The following is a 24,872-nucleotide window of genomic DNA, read 5'->3' as shown; positions in this document are numbered from 1 at the left end:
GATCTGCTGCTAAAAAATGTTTAATAATCAAATGTGAATTACCCTCCAGATGGAACAGATTCCCAGGATCTTTTTACCTTCATTTTAAAAAAGCAGGGGGTGCTGGAATGTCAAAAATGGATGTTGGAATGCCAAAAATGGGTGTTGAAATGGCAATAAAAGGTGTTGGATTTCATTGAAAGGTGTTGGAATGCCAATGAAAGGTGTTGGAATTGCAGTAATTTTAAAATAAGTGATAACTAGGGATTAAAATAATTAACTTTCATTAACAGGAGCAGGGTTGCATGAAAGCTCTGGTGTCTCCAGTGGTGAATGTCACCGTTGTGGACCTCAGTCTGAGTTGAAGTGTTCCAGTCTAAAACTTGGTTTGGGACAAAACTCAGCCAGGAATTGTGAGCTGGAGTTAAATGAAGCAAACAACATCATATTTTAAAAGGAAATAAAATGATGAACAGATAGGAAGGGCTGCTGCTGGGCCCTGGAGCTGCCCACCTCTGTTGCTGGCTGGAATCTTCCTCAAGCTGGGATTTGAGACAGAGTGAAAATTCAACAGGGTAGAAATCCATTTAGATTTAGGTGAAATGTGCCACTTTAAGCTTGCTAAATATACTGTTTAGTCTGGTGACTGCAGGCCTAGCAAAACTACCCCAGCTAAAGGAAAAGAATGCAAAATTCCACACAAAAAGATCAGAAATAAAAAAAAAAACTCTCCAGACCTTGAAACGAACAGGACAGAGTGACCCAAGAGTTCTTTCTGTACTTTCCAACAAAAACTGAGTACAAGTGTAACTAGCTGTAAGTGTAATGGAAATCAGCAAAATAAATAGGCATTAACCTATTATAAAATTCTATGCATATAGAAATTAGTAAAAATAATAAAAAAAGATCAAAAGTTCTCAAAAGTACGCGTGTCCATCAAAAAACAATAAGTCCCAACATACATCCACAGCACTGTGAATAAACATACACATCCCCTGCAAATCTTTATTAAAATTATAAAGTTTAATTTTTCCTCCATGTTTCAGATTGTTCACAAATAAAATAAAAAATAAAGAGGTTCTTGCCATCCTTTCCCTTCTTGAGTTAAACAGGTTTTAGTGATGAATGAAATGTGAAGAGAGGAACTGAACAAGCTTGGGAATGTTCTGTGCCTGAGGAAAAAGGAATGGGAGCCTCTGCAATTCCAAACACGGAGCTCTCAGAGGGGAATCCCAGCAGGAATGCGGGGCTGGAAACAGCCCTGGAGTGGGGAAGGTGCTGGGTTGGCTGTGTGGTACCCACGGAGGGGTTCCCAAGCTCCTGGGGGAGGAGGGTGGCCCGGAGAGCCGGGTTTGGGGTGCTCCTCCCAGGCTGACGTGGCTGTGCTCCTTGCTCTCCTGCAGGTTCACCGGGATGAATTTGCCAGCCCCTGTGATCAGCAGCAAAAATTGGCTGCGGCTGCACTTCACCTCCGATGGCAACCACAGGCAGAAGGGCTTCAGTGCCCAGTACCAAGGTAAGGAGACAGAAATTAATGTCCTTGCCTGGCCTCACCCACCCCAGCTCTGCCTCCCTGCATGGTCCTGCTGCTGTTCATCTTCCAGCTGGACTCCCCCAAAGCCTGGGTTGTGATGTGGCAAGCACAATTCTCTCCCTCGCAGGATTTTCACAGAGGTGCACAGAGAGAAATGAAAGAGAAAACAATTTCTGTTTCTGGTCCTTGTTTTTCCCATGTGGAATGTGTTTGGAGAATTGTTTACCTGGGGTGAGTGCTTGGTTGGATTCTGGTGAGGATTGTTTGAGCCTGGTGGCAAATCCAACCCACCTGGGACTCTCAGAGAGGGTCACGAGTTGTGTTAGAGTCAGAGAAAGTAGTGTTTAGTTTTAGTATCCTCCTTTTATATAGTATATTAATGTATTTTAGCATAGTTATAATAAAGAAATCATTCAGCCTTCTGAGTTGAGTCAGACATCCTCATTTCTTCCCATTGGGTTCGCCTGCATTTACAATATTGTGACATTCTCTGGACAGACAGACAGAATTCTGTCCCTCAGGAGAAGCACAGGGAGAAGAAGAGGAAACAATCTTTATCTCTGCTCCTTTGTTCTCCCCATGTGCAATGTGGTGTGGAGATTGTTCACCTGCAGGGATGGCTGGGGTGGATTCTGGTGAAGTTGTTTGGGGTCAGTGACCAATTGAATGATTTTCTTTGCCTCCCCCTGGCCCTGCAGCCACCTCGGGGGCTTTAATTTTTCCTGGTTTCTACTGGAGACAGCGGCACTTTTGATGGGAGGGATTCCTGTGCCGTGTGCCAGGATTGTGTGGATGCAATTCCATGGGCACATCCACACCTGGCTTTGTACCCCTGGCAGCGACACCTTCACTGCTGCTGCTGCTGGAATATTTTCCCATCGATTTTCCAGTTCAACGATGCCTTTTTGTGAGGGGCTTGTGGTTGCAAAGCTGAATGCTGGCTCTGGAAATGTGGGCTGCTTGGGAAAACTCCTTCTCCCAGGTGCTGGGGACTGAGCAGAGGGGTGGAAACAATTTTTGTTTAATGTCACACCAATGCCTGACAGGAGCAGAGCTGCAGCAGGGACAGGCTGGGAGCAGGAGGAGAGCACAGGACAGGGCTGAACCCACGCCTGGTGTGACCCTGGTGGGGAATGGATTTGTGAAAAATTCCCAAAACCTGACAGAGGCCAACACAGTCCAGCTGGGTTGGACTCTCAGCAGAGTCACGAGTTTGTAGCTAGATGGGTAAGGAAGAAGTATGTAGAATAGGATAGGATCTCTTTAAATAGCATATTAATGTGATTTAGTATAGTTTTAATAAAGCTATCCTTCAGCTTTTTGATCTGGAGCAGACATCACCATTTCTTCTCTGGATCTGGGGTCCATCACATTTTTACTATAGTGGGTTTCATAGGAAAACCCAGATTAGTTTGGGCTGGGAGGGATCTTGGAACCCATCCAGTGTGACAGTGACACCTCCACTGTCCCAGGGTGCTGCTCCAGGCCTCCTCTAGCCTGGCCTTGAACACTCCCAGGGATCCAGGAACTTCTCTGGGAAAACCATCTCAGCCCCTCCCCACCCTCACAGGGGAGAATTCAGGATTGGGATAAAGATTTCAGGGTGGGGATGTTCAGGTGATGTTGAGGGACAGGAGATCCTTTGGCAGTGAAGATGCAGCTCTTGGTGGGAGCGGAGTGGATTGAGTGGATTCCCTGGAAGTGTTCCCACCACTCCCTGGGATGTCTTGGAAGGAGTTTGTGGGTGCAGCTGGCTCTGGAGGCAGGATCCAGGACAGGGGAAGGAGCAGGAATGGCTTTGAGTCCCCCCCAAGGCTGGGTTCAGGGGAGCTCTGCAGGTTTGCTCTCAAGAGGCTTTTGCTGGGAAAAAGCTCTGGAGAGGAGTCAAGTGAAAGGGAGAGGATTTTCCTTGGATAAATCCGCAAATGGATGCTCCCAGGTTGTTCTTAGCAGTGCTGTCACGGCCTCAACACATGAACCACATCATTATTTAACTTTGCTGCTTTCCTTGAGTCTATAAATTACTTTAAACTGCAAGAGAAAAAAAAAAAATACAAAAAACAACGAAACCCTTTTGTTGTTGCTGTGCAGCACAAACACCTGGAAAAAGCAGCTTCCCTTTGGATGCCTTTTCCCTGGCTGTCAGCATTGCAGCTTTCTCCAAAGCACCTGTCTGAGCCAGCCTTTCTCCCTCCCTAGCAAAAGCAGGATGAATGTTCTAATTCCCCTTGATCAGATCAATATCGGGGTTCTGCTCTCCTTCACGGCGTTGGCAGAGGGATTGAACTGGGGATGGAGTGTTTGGGAATGAACTGAGCTCCCCATTCCTGGGCTGGAATTGAGGCAGGACCTCAGCTCAGCTGCCAGAGGTGACCTGTCCTCGTTTTTTCTGCTGTTTTTTGTGGTGTTTGGCAGCTCCTTTCTGCCTTTCAATGCTGAAAAGAACAGCAAAACAAGCAGCCAAGCAGTGAAGATTCCCAGGGATGAAGGGAAAGTGTCTGCAGGCAGTGGGATCTGTAGGACAGGAGATGCTGATACTTTAAAAACCTCCCTGTAACCCTTTCCACAACCTGGCCTGGCCATAAATATTTCACTGGAGATAAATCCCTACAAAACAGGCCATGTAATTCCACGGGAAGCACAGCAGCTGAAATGCATTTTTCATCAGGAGAGCTGAATCAGGATCGGCCAGGAGAAGGAAGGGAGCCTTTACGGTGGCTCTAATTTGCTGTCAGTTTTCCAAAGACGTGTCTGTACATCATTTATGAACCCCCTGTGTCCTCTGGGACGGGGTCTGGCTTTGCTGATAATCTATAAGAAAACAATTTCCCTTCCAGCTTGTTTAAATTGATCCCGAGTTTTGCAGAAAACCTTCTCTGTCTGTTCCCTCTCCGCTCTCCCTAATCCGTGCCCTCATTTGGAAATCACTTCAGGAATGTAAAAGCAAGGTTAGATGCAATCAGGCTGTGGAGAGGGTTTTTTGTTGTTGTTGTTGAATACAGCAAATTAGTTTGGTTCTCTTATTGGGAGAGTTAAATATTTCCCCCTTCCCTTTTCCCTTTCATTAAGGTGAATCTTGATTTTTGCAAATGCTTTCCCCCCATTCCTCATGTAAGGAAATCAAAGGGACTGGGAGAAATCTGTGCATAAAGGTTTTTTCTAACAATTTCTTCCCCATCCTGTCTCCTCAAAAAGGTTGAAGAAAATAATCTAGAAGTGTTTTAATCAGGTGAGGTGGCAGTACCTCAGGTGTCCTACCCCATCCGAGGGGCTGGAAGTGCAGAGCTGGAATTGGAGAGATGGGAATGCTGCCCTGGCTGCTGCTGCCCCTCTCTGCACATGTTTTATGGCAGAACTTGGCTCCCTAATTGCTCTGGAGCTGATTGTTACCAACACATAATTGCAGCTTTTATCGATCTCCCCGCCCTGGCTGCTTCCCTTCCTCCGGAGGAAGATTAATGGGATGAGCTCCAGCCCCGGCACCGGACAGAGCTGCCTCCTTCAGGGAGGGGCTCAGGAGCTCTCTGCTGGTCACGAGAGACACAGAAATGGCTTTGGGAGGGTGTCATGGAATCTTGGAATGGTTTGGAATGGGTTTAAATCCCATCCAGTTCCACCCCTTCCACGGGCAGTGACCTCCCACTATCCCAGGGTGCTCCCAGCCCCATCCGTGGCTTTAATCTACAGATCTGTCCATGGGTAAATCTGAAGATCAGTTTGGATAGATCTTCCCCTCTTCATCCTGGATCTCCCACTCCTCATCTTGGACCTTCCATTTCTCATATTGGATCTTCTCCTTTTCATCTTGGATCATCCCCTTTTCATCCTGGATCTCTCTCTCCTCATCTTGGACCTTCCATTTCTCATCTTGGATCTTCCAGTTTTCATCTTGGATCTTCTACTCTTTATCCTGGATCTTCCCCTCTTCATCCTTATCTCCCACTCCTCATCTTGGATCTCCCATTCCTCATCTTGGGTCTTCCATTTCTCATCTTAGATGTCCCACTGCTTATCTTGGATCCTCCCCCTTTCATCTTGGATCTTCCATTCTTCATCCTGATCTTCCATTCCTCATCTTGGATCTTCCCCTTTTCATCCTGGATCTTCTACTCTTAATCCTGGATCTTCCCCTCTTCATCCTTATCTTCCTCTCCTCTTCTTGGATCTCCTACTCCTCATCTTGGATCTTCCCCTCCTCATTTTCAATCTTCCTCTTTTCATCTTGGATTGTCTTTTCCACATCCTGGATCTTCTACTCTTTATCCTGGATCTTCCCCTTTTCATCCTGGATCTCCCTCTCCTCATCTTGGATCTTCCATTTCTCATCTTGGATCTCCCAGTTTTCATCTCGGAATTTTCAGTCTTCCCCTTTTCATCCTGGATCTTCCCCTTTTTATCCTGGATCTCCCATTCCTCATCTTGGATCTTCCAGTTTTCATCTTGGATGTCCCATTGCTTATCTTGGATCTTCCCCCTTTCATCTTGGATCTTCCACGCTTCATCCTGGATCTTCATTTCTCATCCTGATCTTCCATTCCTCGTCCTGGATCTCCCCCTTCTCATCCCACCCTTGGGTTCCAAAGGGATTTTTATCTCCTGCCACACGACCTGTGGACTCTCCTGGGCAATTCTTGAAAATTCCAATGCACGTGCAAGCTCTGATTCCCGAAGATCCATTGCTCAGGCTGCCAAAAGAGGGATTTTCCCAAAGAGTTGCACTTGAGGAGAGGGTTTCTCTTCACCTCCAGGAACAAGAACCCCTGTGAGCATCTGCTGCTGAATCATGCCAGCAGGAGGGAGAGATCCGGGCAGGATCTGGATTTAACAATTCCCTCAGCAAGGAAAGCAGAGCTTCATGGAATAGATTTTTTTTCTGTTGTTGTTGCTGCTGAAACACTGTTTTCCAAATTAAAAATAAATAAATGTCTGCTTAAATCCTCATTTAGAGCAACATGAAGTGGTTTAAAAGGAACAGCCCGGCCTGCCTGCCGTGCTGGCAGAGCTTTGTAATGTCATCTCTCAAATCTGACAGGATGCTGAGTATTCCATTAGATCTGTTGGATGTGTGTGAGCAGCAAAACCCTCCAGAAAACAGGAGTTTCTGTTCATCCAATTATCCTGACACAGTCCTTTGTAGTACCGCTCCACATTCCAATTTACAAACAAAGTCAATTTTCAAGCACCGGATTTTTGAGGGCAGGGAGTGGGAGAATTGTTCTTATTTATTTAAATTTTTAAAAAGCCTGAAACAAGTGGTGCTCTACTGTGCCTGGTTCTGATCTAAATGGAGTCATTTGTAAAGTCTGACTTCCATCATTAGGGCTCCAAAGTGAAGGATGAGGAGGAGAGGATGCAGTGATCCCTCTTCATCAATTTATCTCCATCAATTTATCTCCACCGATTTATCTTTATCAATTCTCCTGGAAAGGGACACGCTGCAATTAGAGGAGGAGATGTTTCCTGGGGATGCAGCTCGGGCTCTGAATTTTGGGATCGGTGCTGGAGTGTCTGGTGCTTGTTCCCATTGCTGAGGGGTTTGGGAGGAGGTTTTCCATCAGGAACGGGGTTGGAGAGGGATGTTTGTTGGATGGGATCTGGCAGGGATGGCTCTGGGAGAACCTTGGTTAGAAATGTGCCCCTGAAAAACTTCCTGGGTGTATCCAAATTATGAACTCCCCATGCCAGAGAATCCAGAGAATGGTTTGTGTTGGAAAAGACATTGAAATTCCTCTCATTCCACCCCCTGGCACCTTCCACTGCCTTCTCCTGGATTTGGGATGTTCAGCACTGGCGAAATCCCTGCAGGTTGCTGTGTCCTGACGGAAAAGTTCCCAAGGATGTCTCATCCCATCCATGGTGCCACCATCAGCTCTGGTGGGGTTCACCAATGCTTGGGAAGCTTTGCTTGGCCTCTAAATTCCCTTTCTGGTGCAGAAATCATCTGAGCTGAGCTTTTGTTTGCGTGGAGAGTGGGAACATTCCCTGGGGGCTGGATAACGGGATGTGCACTGGGAAGCTGTGGAGAATGCAGAAATGGGGATTATTTTTCACTGCTCGTGCCCCAAAGCACAACCACAGAGCAGAGACTTGGAGACTGCAGAGTCCCAACCCGCATCCTTGGAAAATTCAAATCCAAATCCAAATTCAGCCTTGGAAACTTGGAATCGCCTGGGTTTTATTGCCTGGGAGGGAATGTTGGGCTGGGATTGGGGGGTTATCCCTGTGTTTGCCTGGAAAAAGCTGCAGAATCATTGCAGGGATGTCTGCCACTATTTTATTTGAAGCAGAAATAGATTTTTACCCCAAAAATGTGACTATCAGTAGCCCCAACTCCTTTTTGATATCACATTTATTAAAAACCTTGAGATCAAACTGGAAATATCCCGTGATTCCCATCCATGTGGACCTTTGGGGCATCCCAAAACCTGCTGCTTTTTTTCCCTCCTGCTGCACTTGCAGGTAGATTTGGAGTAAAAAGAAACAAAGAGGTCGATTTGCTTTGACAGCAGCCTGCTGTTAATTAGTTTTCCCTTCTTAAATTAATAAAAAAAGGCAGCTGCCCTGAACAGATTGAAGCTGGTGAGGAAGACGGGAGCAGCAGCTTTTCCTCATGAATATTTTCCAGCTAAAATTTTTGAAGTTCTTGCTGCTTTATTTAAAGAGAAAGCCAAAAGCTGTGAGGAAATGATGAGTGAAGAGCTGCACCCAGCATCTCCCTCAAAGCAGCACCTCAGGTGAGCTTCAAGGAGCCTCTCCCTGTCTGAGCCTCCTGCAGCAGCTGTTCCAAACAGGCTCTTTTTAAGCCCAAAAAAACCCAGCATGATTAAAAAAAAAACCTCTTTAGTTACATGGGTAATTTTTCTTGACAGCTTTGTCTTAGGAATGTGCTAATTTAGGGATGAAAGCTTGACAAGATGAAGAACATGAGGAGAAGGGTTTGAAGTGGATTTCTCCATGGATAAGGGCTGGCCTGTCAGGAAAAGGCTCCCAGGAAGGGATTTGGATGCTGGGTTATCCCAATTCCTGTTGGAATTATCCCATTTCCTGTTGGAATTATCCCAATTCCTGTTGGGTTATCCCAATTCCTGTTGGAATTATCCCAATTCCTGTTGGGTTATCCCAATTCCTGTTGGAATTATCCCAATTCCTGTTGGCATTATCCCAATTCCTGTTGGGTTATCTCAATTCTTGCAATGGAGGCTGGCTTATCCCAATTCCTGTTGGAATTATCCCATTTCCTGTTGGAATTATCCCAATTCCTGTTGGAATTATCCCAATTCCTGTTGGGTTATCCCAATTCCTGCTTGGTTATCCCAGTTCCTCCCAGTGAAGGCTCTTTTATCCCAAATCCTCATAGTGGAGGCTCTTTTATCCCAATTCCTGCCCCTGGAGGCTGGAATGATCCCAAATCCAGGTGTTTCTGCTGCTCCCAGATGGTTCTGCCAGGTGGGGTTTGTGTCAAACCCTCGGGGTGGAGGCAGCAGCAGCTAAGTCCAGAGCAGAAAAACAAATTGCTGCTCCCTGCTGTGGGGAGCTCCCTTTGGGAAGGATGGGGCTCTTGGAGGTGGATGGATTTTTGTTCCCTTTCCTGGTTTTTCTCCTCTTCTGGAGGAGGTTTGGAGCAGGGAGGGAATGGTCACACTTTGGGATCAGCCCCACAGGTGTGGGGCTCCAAGCTGATATTTCCCTTGGCCATCAGTGGGGTTTAATTTTCTTTTCCCTGCTATTTTCCTGCCTTTTCCTGCTGTTTATTCACACCAGCTCTGCAGTTTTTTGGTTATGAGTGCTCCCCTGGAATGGCTCTGCTGTGTAATGGGTTTGTGGGATAAATTCCTGCAGCAGAAAAATTAAGGGGAAACCAGCTCAGCATTTTCCTCTCAGCATCCCTGAAGTTCCTTAGAGCTTCCCTTTCGCCTGTCTCCCATTTTTAGTGGGTTACAGAGGGAAGGGGGGCAGTTGGACCCTGTTTTTATTTTGAAATTAAAGCTCTTCAAAGCCCTAACATGGAAAATAAATCCCTCTCCAAAGCCCTAATGTGGAAAAACAAACCCCTGCTGGTTTGGAGGAGTCAGGATAAACTGGCTGATCCCAAAGGCAAGGATGCAGGGTATGGGCCATTCACATTTTTATTTTAAAATAAAAACATGGAAATCCATGAAGCTCAGCTAAACATTTCCCTCACCTTTCCTTTGTTTCCCACCCCTGCAGTCAAGAAGCAGATGGAGCTGAAGTCCAGAGGGGTGAAGCTCATGCCCAGCAAGGACAACAACCAGAAGACATCTGTGTGTAAGTTTTCTGGCTCTTCCTTGCTGTCTTTTTGATAACAATCTCCTGGAACATTTCATTGGACTTCCCAGTAATCTCTAAAACTTCGCCACTCTGAAAAGTTTGGGTGCTTTTCCCTCTTCCCTCTGCATTTCTGCATCACTCCCTCCTCCCAGTGCTCTGTCACAAGCATTTACTAACTCCTGCAAGGGTGCAGGGGCTTGGAGTCTCTGCATTTGGTTGATTCTGTGCTCCAGGGTCGTGGCTTTGGGTTCCTTTTAGTGGGAAAAACAAAAATATTTTTGGATTGGGATCGGTGTTCTCGCTGTAAATAAGGAGCAGGGATAAGGAACAACATTAAAAATATATATAGTAGAAAAATTTACATAGGCAGTAGCAGCGTCTTCCTTTTTGTATTTGAGCTTTATTTCATTTTCCCTGCAGGGAAAAAAAAAAAAAAATCATCATTCTGGGTTTGTAATGCTGATTTTTCAGGTTGTGTTCAGTGGTTGGTGTGTCAGGGGCAGAACATCTGGGGTCACTGCTGTGCCTCCCTCGGGCAGGTGGGAAATCTCTCAGCTTTCCATCAGCTTCTTCCCAAATCAGGAGCAAAACCCTGAATTTTGTCCCTGAATCTTGGGCTCTTACTAAATTGAAACAGGAGGGATCTGGCTGGGAGTTAATATTTTATATGGATATTTCACATGGGAGCTGAGTGTAAAATGTAAAATCCATTTTTCCAAATGGATTTTTTTGGGGAGAAACTGGAATTGCTCATTTTGTTGCACAGCTCATTACCCCCCATCAGAGAGGAGCAGTTTGCACATCTCAGCCAGGTGGATTTTGCAAAGAAATTCAGAAAAATGCACGGACTGGATCTGAATAATCCTCAGGGTCTGTCTGCAAGGAGAGTCTCCCTCCCAGCTCCCAGGAGAATTTTTAGAGGCTCTGTTTTTTTTGGGAGCAAGGCCCAAAAAGGTGAAAAACAACCCAAATTCTCCAGAGGAGAAAACACTGGGGGCACGTCCAGGGGAAAATAATTCCACTTTAAAGGAAATTATCCTTTAAAATGGAGTCCAAGCTGGGTGATGCATTCCTTGCCAGGAAGAATTTATTGGAACGAACATCCCAGTGCACTTAAACTGAGTGAGAAATCCAGTTGGAAAACGCCCCTGGCTGGGTGTGGACACAGAGGGCTGTGTTTAGGGTGGGGGGTGTTTTGCCCCGGATTTTTGGAAACGTGGGGGAAAGGAGTGATGAAATCATTGGTTTAATGGAGTGTTGTATAAATACATACACATAATTCCATAAGTACACAGAATTCCCATTGCTCCTTCCTGGGAATGCCCTTTGGAGCAGTTTTATCCGTTTTTAATGCACTGAGGAGGACACAGCACCTGTATTTCCCTTTCCAGCAGATCCTGCATTTCTGAGGAGAAAAAAAAAAACAGAATTAATTCCCTCTGCCTGCTTTATCCCATCCCAGGGCACTCAGACCTTGTCCAGCTCAGGCTGGAAGTTGTTGAGCTGGAATAATGGGAATGATGGGGATGGTGGCCCCATCCCATGGTCCTGTCACCCCCTCCCCGTGCCCTGCTCTCCATCAGGTCAGGATTTTCAGTCCCTGTTGTGCAGCTTTCTGCTCCCCCAGGGAGTTTCCAGCTGCAGAATTGCTGATTCCCAAGGAGATGGCACCAGGAAAATCAGGTTTTTTGGGGTTTTTTATGGTTTTTTGCAAAGCCTTATCTGCTCTGTTCCCAGCTGGATTTGCAGGGTTGGCTTTGCCCCTCTGTGCTCCCAAAGTTCCATGAGCTGAGTCTGCATCACAGATAATTGCACAGGTGGGACAGAGTAAAGAAATTTCCTATTCCAGAGCAATTTCCAGCTGCTCTGGCTCAAATACCAGAAATTCAAGAATTCTTGTGTCTCTTGGCAACACTTAAAGCTATGCCACAGAATCCTAAAATCGTTAAGGCTGGAAAAGATCAAGTCCAACCTTCAACTCCCTGCTTTATTTTTGATTATTCCTACCAGCAATGTTTTCTTTCCAAGTGCTCTTTCCTAAAACCTGGCCTAAAATCCTCCCTGGAAGAATCCATGCTCAAATGCTGTCGATTTTGTGGAGGTTTTGGATTTGGGGTTGCCTGGTCAGATTAAACCTTGTGTGTTTTGTGTGGCTGAATGGAGGTAAAATGTAGCGGTGTAAGAGCTGCTTGTGTTATTGCAGGGAAAAAAAAAATCCATAAAAATACGGAATTCTGGGGGGAGGCGCTGCTTGTGCTCAGTTGTAGCGGAATGTGTTTGTTTGAAATCTTAATTAAGTGTCTTGTACTGCTCACCGCCAGTCAAATTATTGGGAAATCTTGCTTTAATCACTTTTGGAGGGAAAACAATACCGAGAGACAAATGAAGCAGGTAGAAGAAACAGTTTGAAATTTTAGGCCGCATTTTGGAGGCTGTTTCTGGCACTGAATGCAGAATGTAAATGTGAATATTCCAGGTCCCACAGTGGGAAAATTGTGGTGGTTTGGATTTGGAAAAAAAAAACCAAAAAAACAGCGTCAAAATGGTTTTTGTGGTGTTTGGGTGAGGCCCAAAGGGCTTGGGTGAAGGACTGGAAGTTCTGTGCATGTCCAGCTTGGTCAAAAAGTCATTTTGGGGTGGGGGGTTGAGCAGTTTTTAGGTCTCAGCCAAGTGTGTGGGAGTTCCTGGATTTTGGGGAGGTGTCTGTGGGACACGGGAGCCACCTGGGGCTTGGGCACAAACGGTGCTTGGCTGGGGTGGGCCAGCCTGGGAATGCTCTGGGAATTCTGCACTTCTGGGAACGCTTGTGAAGCTGCATCTTCTGAGCTGTTCTGGGATAGCTCCAGGCGGGGAATTGGGGTTTGGAGTTCTCCTGGTGGAACATTCCCAGCTGGGATTGGATTTTCCCCCTGTCAGGACCTCGCTGTGACCTTTTCACTCTTGGTGTCGCTAAAATTGGGAGTGTTCAGTGTCTGGCGTCACTGAGGTTCTGGGATCACTTAATCTTTGGTTTTTTTGGGTGCTGAAGGAACCTTTGGGGGTTGGAAATGCAGCAGGACCTCGTTGGGGTGAGCCCTGCACCCATCAATCAGCTCCCAGCTCTCAGGCCTGATTTTTGTGATCTTTCCCAGAAGTTTGCATGGAATTACCCTGGTGTGAGCACACAGATTAACCCTTGAAACCATCTGATTCCTGCTGCAGTCCTTCCCACCCCTCCTGCCAGGAAAAAACATCACCTCCTTCCACTGGATTTCTCATGCTGAGAAATGTTGAGGGTTTTTTTTTTGTTGTTTTTTTTTTTTTTTTTTTTAGGTGCTGCTTTGTTTTGTAGTTCTGAAATTCAGTGAGAAATTGTCCCTTGGGAACCTGTCAGTGCATTTTTCTTATTAAGAGAGATAAAACTAAAGAGGATTTTAAACTGTGAATTCCAGTGGCAAACGGAGCAATTAAAATTGGCTGTCACTGAATTCACGAGGAGAAAGAAATTGAAAAAAAAAAATTCAGGAGAATGAGGGGATGGAAAATCAACCCCATGGTTGGGGGAGAGAATTCCTGAGCTTCTAATACAAACACTGAGCAGTTCATCACAATTTTTGGGATCTCTTGTTTCTCCAGTAACCTTGAAGGGTTCACTGGGAATGGCACAGCCGAGGTGGAACTTTGGGAAGGTGAACTGACAGCAAATTCTCAGCATGACAAATCCAGTTTATAACCTTTGGGCTGGTCTATTTGTGTGTGTGTGTGTTCAAAACAAAAGGTAGAGAACCAAAGTTTCTCTACATGAGCATTTAATCCATCTCCTCCTTTTCTTTCACTCTCCTGAAAAGAGAAATTCCCCAACTCCCAGGATATGGAGATATCTTCCCTTTCCCCCTTGCTCAGCTTTATCTTCCCTGTTCTCTGCTTTATCTACATGTGTTTTAAGGTGTTAATGAATCTCCAGCTAACGAGAGATGAAGTGGGCTTAGACCTCAGCAATGGGGCTGCCAAACTTTGTTTTCCTGGGGATCTGGGATTGTTTCTTCCCAAAGTTTGGAATTCAAGGCTTCATTTTTATCTGATATGGGAAATAATCACTGGGTGTGACAGCGGTGACCCACTCTGGGGGGCACAAAAGGGGTGGGCTGCGGGGGTTTGGCCACGGGAGGAGGAATTTGCTGTGGGAATGTGATTTTTTTCCAGCTCCCAGTTGTTGGGATACACCTTGGAAGCTGTGGTTGTTACAGGTGTGTCTGGTCAGGGGCGTTTCTACAGAGGAAAATCAGGGATTTGAGCACTTTCCTTCACTCCCACATGGCTTTGGGACATAAAACCCTCATTGGGCCCCTCATCCTGAGGTGAATTTTCATAAAATTCATCAAACCCTCATTGGGTCCCTCATCCTGAGGTGAATTTTCATGAAATTCATCAAACCCTCCTTGGGCGCCTCATCCTGAGGAGAATTTTCATAAAATTCATAAAATCCTCATTGGGTTCCTCATCCTGAGGTGAATTTTCATAAAATTCATAAAACCCTCATTGGATCCCTCATCCTGAGGTGAATTTTCATAAAATTCATATAATCCTCATTGAGTTCCTCATCCTGAGGTAAATTTTCATCATTGGGTCCCTCATCCTGAGGTGAATTTTCATAAAATTCATAAAACCCTCATTGGATCCCTCACCCTGAGGTGAATTTTCATAAAATTCATATAATCCTCATTGGATCCCTCATCCTGAGGTGAATTTTCATCACTGGGTCCCTCATCCTGAGGTGAATTTTCATAAAATTCATCAAACCCTCCTTGGGCTCCTCATCCTGAGGTGAATTCTCCTTGGTTTGGAGCAGCCTGTGCACAGACATCACCTTTGTGTGTAGGGAAGGAGCCCCAGGGAGGATGGTGGCACCTGGGGACTTGGTTCAGCCAAATTTTCCCTGTCAGAAGTTGGCAGTTGAATCCATGGGCTCCCTTCCTTCACACTCTGGGGTGCTTTGGAATCCTCTGGGCCTGTGAAAAGTGGCAAAGGAAAGTTTGGAGCTGCAGACAATGGAGGGATGCCCTGGATGCTGCTTTGGTGCTGCTGGCTGAGCTAAACGAGGGGTTATGGACATGGAAAAGTGGGAAAACAATCCCACAGGAGGCTGTTTTCCGTGAATCCATGTCTCTGTCACCTCTGTGCCCTCACACACACGAAGGAGAGCACCAAAGCATCGTGTGGGGACAATCCCAGCCCCATCCCTGCTCCAGCGCGGTGGGAAGGGAGGAAAAAAGGGCCTTAAAAAGGGAATTCCTCAAAAGGACTGGAATGGCATCAGAGGAGGTGTTAGTGCTGAGGAGAAGCTGGAATATTTTCGGGATCAGCAAAAGCTGGGAAGCATCCTCCTTGTAGGAGCAGCTGTAGTCGGAGATTCACCAGAGATTCCCCAGTGGTTTATTCCCAAATATTGGATGGTCTTGGCTTTGTGGGTGGATTCTCTCCATGGATTCTCCCATTCCCCCCTGCCCCTGCAGGGCTGCAGCTGCTGAGCCCTCTGTCTGCCACGAGGCTGCTGTCACCTCAGTGTCACCCTTCTCCTGGCAGCGGCCTTTGGGGCACCGTGTTTGGAATAAAATCGGGATTTTCTTCCCTGTAATCCAGCGCTAGGCAGAGTGGGATGGCAACGGGGCTGTTTCAGTGATTCAGCATCATGGCTGAGAAATGTGGTGTTGCTTTGGGTGCAAAGAAAACCAAATCCCATCAAATTCCTGTGGCAAAAATCCCCATTTTTTCCCCATATTACTGCACTGGAATTCAGACTGGAAATCAGGATGGTGCCAGGGCTGAGGAACCCCCCAGGTTCCCCCAGCCCGAACCCTCCTTTGCGCCTTGGGCAGGTTGGAGAGGGCTGGAAATGGGGAGGATGGAGCCGGGAGCTTTTCTTTCACCACTCCATGGATTTCATGTTTGTTGGCATCGAGGTTGCTCCATAAAATTTTCCATGTTCCAACTAAACGACTTGGCTTTAAAACCCTCGACTGGCATTCCCCTCTCCTTTCTCCCTCTCGTTCTGTGCTTGGTTTTTCCCCCTGGGATCACACACCTGCCTTTTCATGGAGTCGTTTTCCTTCCCTGGCACGCTGGGCTGGGCTCGGAGGGCTGTGAGGTCGCTCGGAGGGTGGCAGGTGGAGTTTTAACCACAACAAACAGGCTCTGTGATGGATGTCATTTAGCAGAATGAAAAAAATACCAACAATTCAACTTTTTATAGAGGTATTTCTGTAGTGGAACAGAGGGAAAACTGTGTCCCTAGCTGGCATTTCCTAGAAAACACTCAGGTGTGTAAACCAAGCGGGATATTTCTTTCCAAAGCCGTTGTTTTTCCAGAATAAAATGGAACACGTTGAGGTTTCTGAGCTCCCAGTTGCCATTTTTCTCGCCACATCCACCAAGACAGCTGCTGAAAGAATGTTCCTTTTGCTATTCTGTCTCTGTATGTGCTGTTTTTTTGCTTTGTAGTAACTCAGGTTGGTGTGTCCCAGGGACATAATTTGTGTCCAGACCCTGGGATTCCCGAGAGAGGCAAAAGGATAGGCAACGATTTTAGGTAAGAACATTTTCTGTGTGTTCTGTGCATGAGCTCCTGTGTGTCCCTGGCTGTGCTCCTGCTGTGGGGGGCTCTGTTTGCTCTGTCCCCTTCCCAAAATCCTGCCCAGTTTTGTGGGACACGTGTGGAAAACCCTGCCTGTGAGTGCTGTTCCACGTGAGGCTCTCTAAAGATCTCTTGGCGTATTTTTATCCTTTCCCAGTCCGGGTTGTAGAATCCCTCTGTGCTGTCATCCCTCCTCTGGAAAACTGAAACAGCCAAAAAAAAAAAAAAAAATCATTTTTCAAATTAGCTCAAGCCCCAGCATGGCCCTGCCCTTAGAGAATTTGAGGTGACTGAGGTTCCTTGTCACTGAGTCTGTGTGGTGCCAGCTAATTGGGGTTTGGAAAGCTTAAACCAGTGCTGCTGCTCCTTTCCAGTTCCCAGTTTTCCTTTGCAGGGATGCCCCAGCTGCTGGTGGCCATGGGGAATCAATATTTCATCTGATTTTGCTACCCAGGGCTGTTTTGCTCATGGGAGATGTCTCTCAATCAAATTCCACTCTGCCAAATTCTTCTCAAATCCAGCAGAGGAAAGGGAATTCCAACAGTCCCTAAATTCCACGGGATGAATTCCCAGCTGCTGCAGGCTGAATTTTGTTACCTCAGGGAACAAAGCTGGAGCAGCAAAGGCTCGGAATCCAAACCACAGAACAAAGAGCAGAACTCTCAGCAGTTGAGGAAGATTTTTATTTCACTTTATGAGCACGCTGAGCGTGTCCTCTCCTGGCGCTGTGGATGAAATTCCCACTGAAATGTCACTAAAGACTGGGATTTGGACATCAGCCCCTGGGGCAGAGGGGAGGCAGAGCTGCTCCCTCCTCCCTTCCTGCTGCTGCAGGGCCAGGGGATGGCTCTGGCCCCAGATCCAGCAGGCTGATGTCCCCTCTGTCCCCTCTCCAGGCTGGGCTCCAGCATCCAGTTCTCCTGCAACGAGGGCTACGACCTGCAGGGCTCCAAGAGCATCACCTGCAAGAGAGTCAGCGACATCATCGTGGCCTGGAGCGACCACCGGCCCGTCTGCAGAGGTGAGGGGCTCAGCCTGCCTGGATTCTGGGATTTGTGGGAATTCCCAGCTCCTCTGTGTTCCTTTTCCATCACCCATCCTGCCCTCAGGTCATCCTTTTGGCCAGGTCAGAGAATCCCAGAATGGTTTGGGTTGGAGGGACCTTGAGGACCATCCTCCTTCCATTATCCCTCCATGCTGGTCTTGGACACTCCCAGGGACGGGGCAGCCTGAGGGGGCTCAGCCTGGCTGGATTTTGGGATTTTTGGGAATTCCCAGCTCCTCCCTGTCCCTTTTCCATCACCCATCCTGCCCTTGGGTCAGAGAATCCCAGCATGGTTTGGGTTGAGGTGCTCCTTCCACTCTCCCAGGTTGCTCCAAGCTGGCCTTGGACACTCTCTGGGATCCAGGGGCAATCTAGTCTGGATTTTGGGATTTGTGGGAATTCCCAGCTCCTTCCTGTCCCTTTCTCACCCATCCTGCCCTCAGATCATCCCTTGGCCAGGTCAGAGAGTCCCAGAGTGGTTTGGGTTGGGAGGAACCTTAAGGAAAATGCTGTTCCATGGGCAGGGACACCTTCCCCCATCCCAGGCTGGCCTTGGACACTTCCAAGGATGATTTCTCTGGGAAATCTAGGATGCTTCCATGATTTCTCTGGGAAATCTTCCCCAGGGTCTCCCCACCCTCACATTTAAGCTTTTTTCAGCCCCTGTTTCTGCACCCCACAGACTCCTCTATGAATTCCCAACTGTCCCTAAATCCCTTCCCTTCCCTCTCTCCTGAACATTCCTTCTGTTCGGGGATGACAAACCTGAGCAGGATCATCCCTCTCCCTATTCCAGGTGTTTTCTCCTCTCTCCTCCTTCTCCTGTAAGAGGAAAGACTGGAATAAAACCTGGAAAAGCAGAGGTGGAGGGAGATTTTTAACTGGAAATGTGGAATTTTGAGACTGTGCTTCCCCATGAGCCTTTAGGGAATTAAGTTTTTTTCCCATTTTGCCCATTTTGCCCTTGGCCATTTTGTTTTCATTCCCGCTCTGAAATGTCACATTGTGATATTTGTAATGCTAATAAAGAACAACTTGTAATATTTTTAATTGAATCCCTTTAAAGCTCTTAAAACCATAAATATGGTGGGGTTTTTTTTCCCCAGTTCTTTTTTTTTCTTTAATTTCATCTGCGGATTTTTTCAGGGCTTTGGAATCCCATGTAATTCTTGAAACAAGCCTGGAATAAATTGAATCAGTGTAAGAGGATATTTGGCATAAATATGTGACACTGTAAAGGAAATTTATGGTGTCCTCCTGCAAGAGATAAGAAGGGATTTGCCAGCATTATTCTGTTTCTGTGAGTCAACTTAATTTTTTAGCTGCTGACTTTCATGTTTTAGGGCTCTTTTTTTTCATTTTAAAAAGTTTGATTTTTATTTTAGCTTTCCTCCACTTTTTTCTCCCAGTTTGTGCCATTTTTTTAAATTGGTTTTATCTCAAATTTCAGAGCCAGTCCCAGATTTTAACCCCTTGGGCTTCAATAATTTATTAATCCCCACTGAGCAAACTCTGGGGGAAAGTTCTGCAGCTTCCCCATCTTCTGCAGATTCCCTCTGGATTTTGGGAGAGTCACTTAATACCACCTGAAAAATGGGAATAATTGGATTTATCTTTTTTTTAACACTGTTTTTTATTTTTTTAATAAGTGACCTCAGCTCCTTCCTAAGCTGCTTCCCAGCCTTTCCCAATGTTCCCACATCTTGGCCAGGAGATGATTTCTCCATTGTTCTACAGAGATAAAAAAACAACCTTGCAGACTCCACACATGCAAATATGTCTCCTAAATTAAATTATAAATTTAAATAAATAAATAAACTTCAAAACCAACTTAATTTCGAGGCTCCATCACAGCAACAGAGAATATTTCCAGAACCAGGATGTTTTTCCCCACATCTTTTTTTTTTGGTGGGATATTTCAGCTAAATATTACATCAAAGGCATTCCACAGGCAAATTTTTCCCTGCTTAAGCACTTTTTCCAGCTTTTCCTTTACCTGAGATGTTTTGAAGATGCAGAGCTGAGTTTTCCACCTTAGTTCTGAGCCCACAGAAGGAAACCAGCTGATAAATACTTAATTATGACCTAATAAATCCTCGCTGTGCAGTGTTTTGGGGGTTTGATCTGCAGGAAGAAAGGGAAAGTGGGTTTTTTGGGACATCAGGAAGGAGTTGTGTCATTCCTGGCCTGGATGGGGAAGGATTTTAGTGAGGAAAAAAGGAGGAAGGAAAGGAAATAAATCAGTGTGAGCAGTGGAGAGTGGGCTGGGTGTCGGTCTGATGGGAGATGGGATCGGGGTTTGTTGGGATCAGGGTTGATGGGATCAGGGTTTGTTGGGATCAGGGATTGTTTGGAGCAGGAATTGTTGGGATCAGGTTTGGGTGAGATCAGGATTTGTTGGGATCAGGATTTGTTTGGATCAGGGTTTGTTGGGATCAGGGTTGATGGGATCAGGGTTTGTTGGGATCAGGATTTGTTTGGATCAGGGTTTGTTTGGATCAGGGTTGATGGGATCAGGATTTGTTTGGATCAGGGTTTGTTGGGATCAGGGTTTGTTGGGATCAGGGTTTGTTTGGATCAGGGTTGATGGGATCAGGGTTTGTTGGGATCAGGGTTGATGGGATCAGGGTTTGATGGGATTAGGGTTTGTTTGGATCAGGGCTGATGGGATCAGGGTTGATGGGATCAGGGTTTGATGGGATCAGGGTTTTATAGGATTAGGGTTTTATAGGATCAGGGATTGTTTGGATCAGGTTTGATGGGATCAGGGTTTATGGCCCCACTCCTCACAGAGAAACCCTTCATTTTTTACCACACGGGCATAAAAAAGCAGCAGTGCAGGCCACAAAAACACCAACCTTCACATTTTTCCCTCTTCCCACTTCCATCCCAAGCTCATCCCTCCTCCCTCCCCCCCAAAAGTCCCCCCCGGTGCTGAGTGTCCCCGTTTGTGTCCCCAGCCAGGATGTGCGACACGTACCTGCGCGGGCCCAGCGGGGTCATCACGTCCCCCAACTACCCCGTGCAGTACGACAACAACGCCTACTGCGTGTGGGTCATCACCGCCCTCAACCCTGCCAAGGTGGGTCCTCGTCACAGCCTGGGGCCAGCGCGGGGCTGGGCAGCTCCAGCGAGAGCAAATGGGGTTCTGCTGTGATCCCCTCGGGGTTCTGCTGTGATCCCCTCGGGGTTCTGCTGTGATCTCCTCAGGGTTCTGGTGTGATCCCCTCAGGGTTCTGCTGTGATCCCCTCGGGGTTCTGCTGTGATCCCCTCTGGGTTCTGGTGTGATCTCCTCGGGGTTCTGCTGTGCATCCCCTTGAGGTTCTGGTGCGATCCCCTCGGGGTTCTGGTGTGATCTCCTCAGGGTTCTGGTGTGATCCCCTCAGGGTTCTGCTGTGATCTCCTCGGGGTTCTGCTGTGATCTCCTCTGGGTTCTGCTGTGATCTCCTTGGGGTTCTGCTGTGATCTCCTCGGGGTTCTGCTGTGATCTCCTCTGGGTTCTGCTGTGATCTCCTTGGGGTTCTGCTGTGATCTCCTCGGGGTTCTGCTGTGATCTCCTCGGGGTTCTGCTGTGATCCCCTCGGGGTTCTGCTGTGATCCACTCAGGGTTCTGCTGTGATCTCCTCGGGGTTCTGCTGTGATCCCCTCGGGGTTCTGCTGTGATCCCCTCAGGGTTCCGCTGTGATCCCCTCGGGGTTCCTCTCGGTCAGGGTGACCCCGGGATCGTCAAGAGTCTTTGCTTCCTTTGTTGAGGCAGGACGGTATGAAAGGGCTCTAGGTCAGAAGGTGAGAGTGGAACTCTGATTTATTTTAAATATAACACTCTTTATTGAGCTTTGTTCTATTGCTCCTGAAATAAAAACATCTCACCCCAGTGGTGTGCAGTGAATGATGCACAGTGGCAGAACTTTCCTATAAACAATGTGAAAAACAAGAGACATAAAGAATTATTTTCATTCTTTCCCAACTGTTTCCAAGGCTTCTGCCTGGTTAAAAAACCTTTGTTTTCTCTCTGACTGAACTGAGGATACCCACAAGAAACCCCCTGGAACTCCCTCGGGTGAAAAACTGGGATGTGGTGGCGGAGTGTGTGTGCACAGCAAGACACATCCAGAAACATCCTGACATATCCAGGCACTTCCAAATTCTTTCAGACACATCCAGAAATATGTAGACACTTCCAGATACTTCCAGACACATCCAGAAACATCCAGACAAATCCAGACACTTCCAAATGCTTTCAGACACATCCAGAAGCATGTAAACAAATCCAGACACTTCCAAACACATCCAGACACATCAAAAACATCCAAACAAATCCAAACACTTACAAACACATCCAGGAACAGACAGAGAAAATCCAGACACTTCCAAATGCTTTCAGAAACATCCAAACAAATCCAGAAACATCCAGACAAATCCAGAAAAATCCAGACATTTTCAAATTATTTCAGAAACATCCAGAAGCATCCAGAGCAATCCAGACACTTCCAAACACATCCAGACACATCAAAAACATCCAAATAAATCCAAACACTTACAAACACATCCAGGAACAGACAGACAAATCCAAGCACATCCAGAAACATCCAGACAAATCCAGAAAAATCCAGAAACATACAGACAAATCCAGACACTTCCAAATGCTTTCAGACACATCCAGATACATCCAAACACATCCAGGGACATCCAGATACATCCAAACAAATCCAAACACTTATAAACACATCCAGGAACATCCAGACAAATCCAGACACTTCCAAACTCATCCAGAAACATTCAAACACATCCAGACCCTTCCAAACACCTCCAGACACTTCCAAACCCATCCAGAAACATTCAAACACATCCAGACCCTTCCAGACCCTTCCAAACACATCCAGACTCCTCCATTCTCCCAGGCTGCTCCAAGCCCTGTCCATCCTGGCCTTGGACACTTCCAGGGATCCCAAGCCAGCCACAGCTTCCCTGGGAACCCTTTCCAGCCCCTCCCCACCCTCACATTCGAGGTTCAATCAGCCCCTCAGGTTGATTTCTGTCCCCACTCAGACCCTTCCCCACATTTCCCGGCTCTCTGGAAATCCCTGACCTTCCCTCCCCGCTGAACACTCGCTTTGTTCAGGGTTGTAATTAAAAGTGAGTGTAATTATTTGTAATCGAAGCCCCTTTGATATCTCGTGTGGAGGGCAGGAGGTGCCCAAGCAGCTCATCAGGGCAGGGAGGCTGTGCCAGGAATGCTGATTTTCCCCCTTTTTTTTTTTTTTTTTTTTTTTTTTTTTTTTTTTTTTTTTTTTTGGCTGTGGCTGGCCCTTATCCAGCAGGATTTCAGCCCCCAGGGGCAGAGGAGCGAGGTTTGGGTCTATCTCGTGTTATTTATGCATTATTGTGAATTTATTCACATTTTTGCACTGGTTTAAATTTAAATACAAGCCCTTCCTGAACATGTGTGACTGCCCTGGCCTGGGAAAGATCAATCCCTGTCCATTTTCCCCTGGCAATGGGAATTGAGGGCAGTGTTTGGTGCCCTCACAGCTTTTTCCAATCTCAGCCCTTGTCTCTCCTCCAGACCTAGAGCAGAAGAACAGGAATTACTTTGTGTAGCTCCAAAAACCCTTTCTGAGGTGTTATTTCTGCTCTCAGAAGGGACAGGACTCCTGTGTCAGGACTGCAGCAAACATCATTCCATTAATTCTGGATGAATCCTGAGCCTCCCATTTCTTCTCCCGTGCCTCTGGACATTTCCTGCACACTGGGGGAATCTCACAGGATCTCTTTTTTTTTCTTTTTTTGTTTTTCCTGGGAATTTCCTCTGCTGGGATCCTGCTTTTCCTCCCCTTGGAGTGGAGTTCTCCCTCCCTGCTGAGCTCAGCCCAAGCCTTCAACCAGCTCAGATCTCTGGTGGAGGAGGATTTTACTGAGAAATTCCCAAAATTCCCATTCCCAGGCTCATTATCCTTGGTGTGGCTGCACAAAACCTGGATTTTGGGAGACTCAAGTGTGGAACCAGGAGATTTTTCTTCAGTGCTGATTTATTGGGAGGGATTTAGTGATTGATCACCCCCCTTCATCAGGGGGATGGGTGTCCATGGGCTGGAATTCAGCACAGCTCAGGCTGTGGAGGGTGTTTCATCCTTTTCCACCATTTTCATACATTTTTATCTCCAAAAATCACCAACATCCAAGTTTTGTGTGGCTGGAACAGTGTTTGGAGAGCTGGTGGTGAGCTGGGTGTGGGAATTTCCTGGGGGTTTTGTAGGATCACACTTCCAGTTGGGTTTCCTGCTATGAATTATGAAGGAGATGAAAATCATGAGGAAAATACATCCCTGGGGCATGCCCAGTGCTTCTCTGACCCTTTTGGGGTGAATGTTTGCTGGGGTCCACCCGAGGTCAGGGGTGGCTCCATGTGGTGGAAAAATCCCTCCTCCAACCCAGGATTCCAAAGAAAGGCTCAGCAGTCTCTCTTGTTTGGTCTCATGGTTGTTTATTGCAAGTTATCTCAAAGATTTTCTCCTTGGGCTGCTGTGGTTTGCTCAGAGCTCAGGCAGAGGCACACACACACCCTGACATCCTCTCTGACCCCGACTGCTTCTTCTCTCCTGCCCAGGGCTGCTGCTGTCTTTTATATGGTACATTACGTGTTACATGGTTACAGTTTTTCCCAATGCCTATTACCTATATTAAATGGTGCTTTTCTATCTTTTATATGGTACATTACGTGTTACATGGTTACAGTTTTTCCCCAATGCCTATTACCTATATTAAATGGTGCTTTTCTATCTTTTATATGGTACATTACGTGTTACATGGTTACAGTTTTCCCCAATGCCTATTACCTATATTAAATGGTGCTTTTCTACTCTAAACCAATCTGGGAGTGCCAACATCACCAAGAACATGGAGGTGAGGAAGAAGAAAGAGGAAGGACAGGGCAGGCCCAAATCCCAAATCCATCTTAAACCCTCTGACCCCCATGTACAAAACCAAACCCCCCTGTACAGCACTCAAAAATTCTTCCCTCTACTTTGTGACTACTTCTACTGTAATATCTAAACTTTTGTGACTTCTTGTTCTTCCTGCAAAGTTGGTAAATCATTCTATGTTTCAAACCCAAAATCCCAGCTGTTTCCAGCTGCCTGCCAGGGTCTCAAATGCTTTTCCACCACACGAAGCCACCCCGAACTCGGGTGGTCTTCGGCAGGGAATAAGGAGAATTCTGTGCCTGAGCTGGAGCTGCTGAAGTGCTGCAATCTTTTTATGGCCTCTTTGGATCAGGTCCTGTTCCGTGGAGCTTTGGGAGAAGCAGGGAGATGAATTTAGGGCTCATTTGCAAATCCTCTGCTCATCTTTGGCAGAGAAACAGCCTGAGATCCACTGAGCCCCAAAATCCCCTCCAAATCTGCAGTTTTCCCCT

At 46.7% G+C, this 24,872-nt stretch overlaps 1 protein-coding gene across 1 annotated transcript in view; it reads left to right on the top strand.

Moving 5' to 3' along the window:
* CSMD2 (CUB and Sushi multiple domains 2) overlaps positions 1–24,872 on the top strand; it is a 283,577-nt gene that overhangs the window by 125,792 nt on the left and 132,913 nt on the right. Inside the window, exons 7-11 of the mRNA XM_077788452.1 lie at positions 1,383–1,495; positions 9,722–9,799; positions 16,280–16,367; positions 17,309–17,433; positions 20,418–20,539. Of these exons, the coding sequence (XP_077644578.1) occupies positions 1,383–1,495; positions 9,722–9,799; positions 16,280–16,367; positions 17,309–17,433; positions 20,418–20,539 (526 nt within the window). The remainder of the gene's footprint in view (positions 1–1,382; positions 1,496–9,721; positions 9,800–16,279; positions 16,368–17,308; positions 17,434–20,417; positions 20,540–24,872) is intronic.

This window comes from Lonchura striata, chromosome 26 (genome assembly GCF_046129695.1).
Source record: "Lonchura striata isolate bLonStr1 chromosome 26, bLonStr1.mat, whole genome shotgun sequence".
Lineage (NCBI taxonomy): Eukaryota > Metazoa > Chordata > Aves > Passeriformes > Estrildidae > Lonchura > Lonchura striata.
The sequence above is the reverse complement of the archived record's forward strand: the minus strand, read 5'-3'. Positions and strand labels throughout refer to the sequence as shown.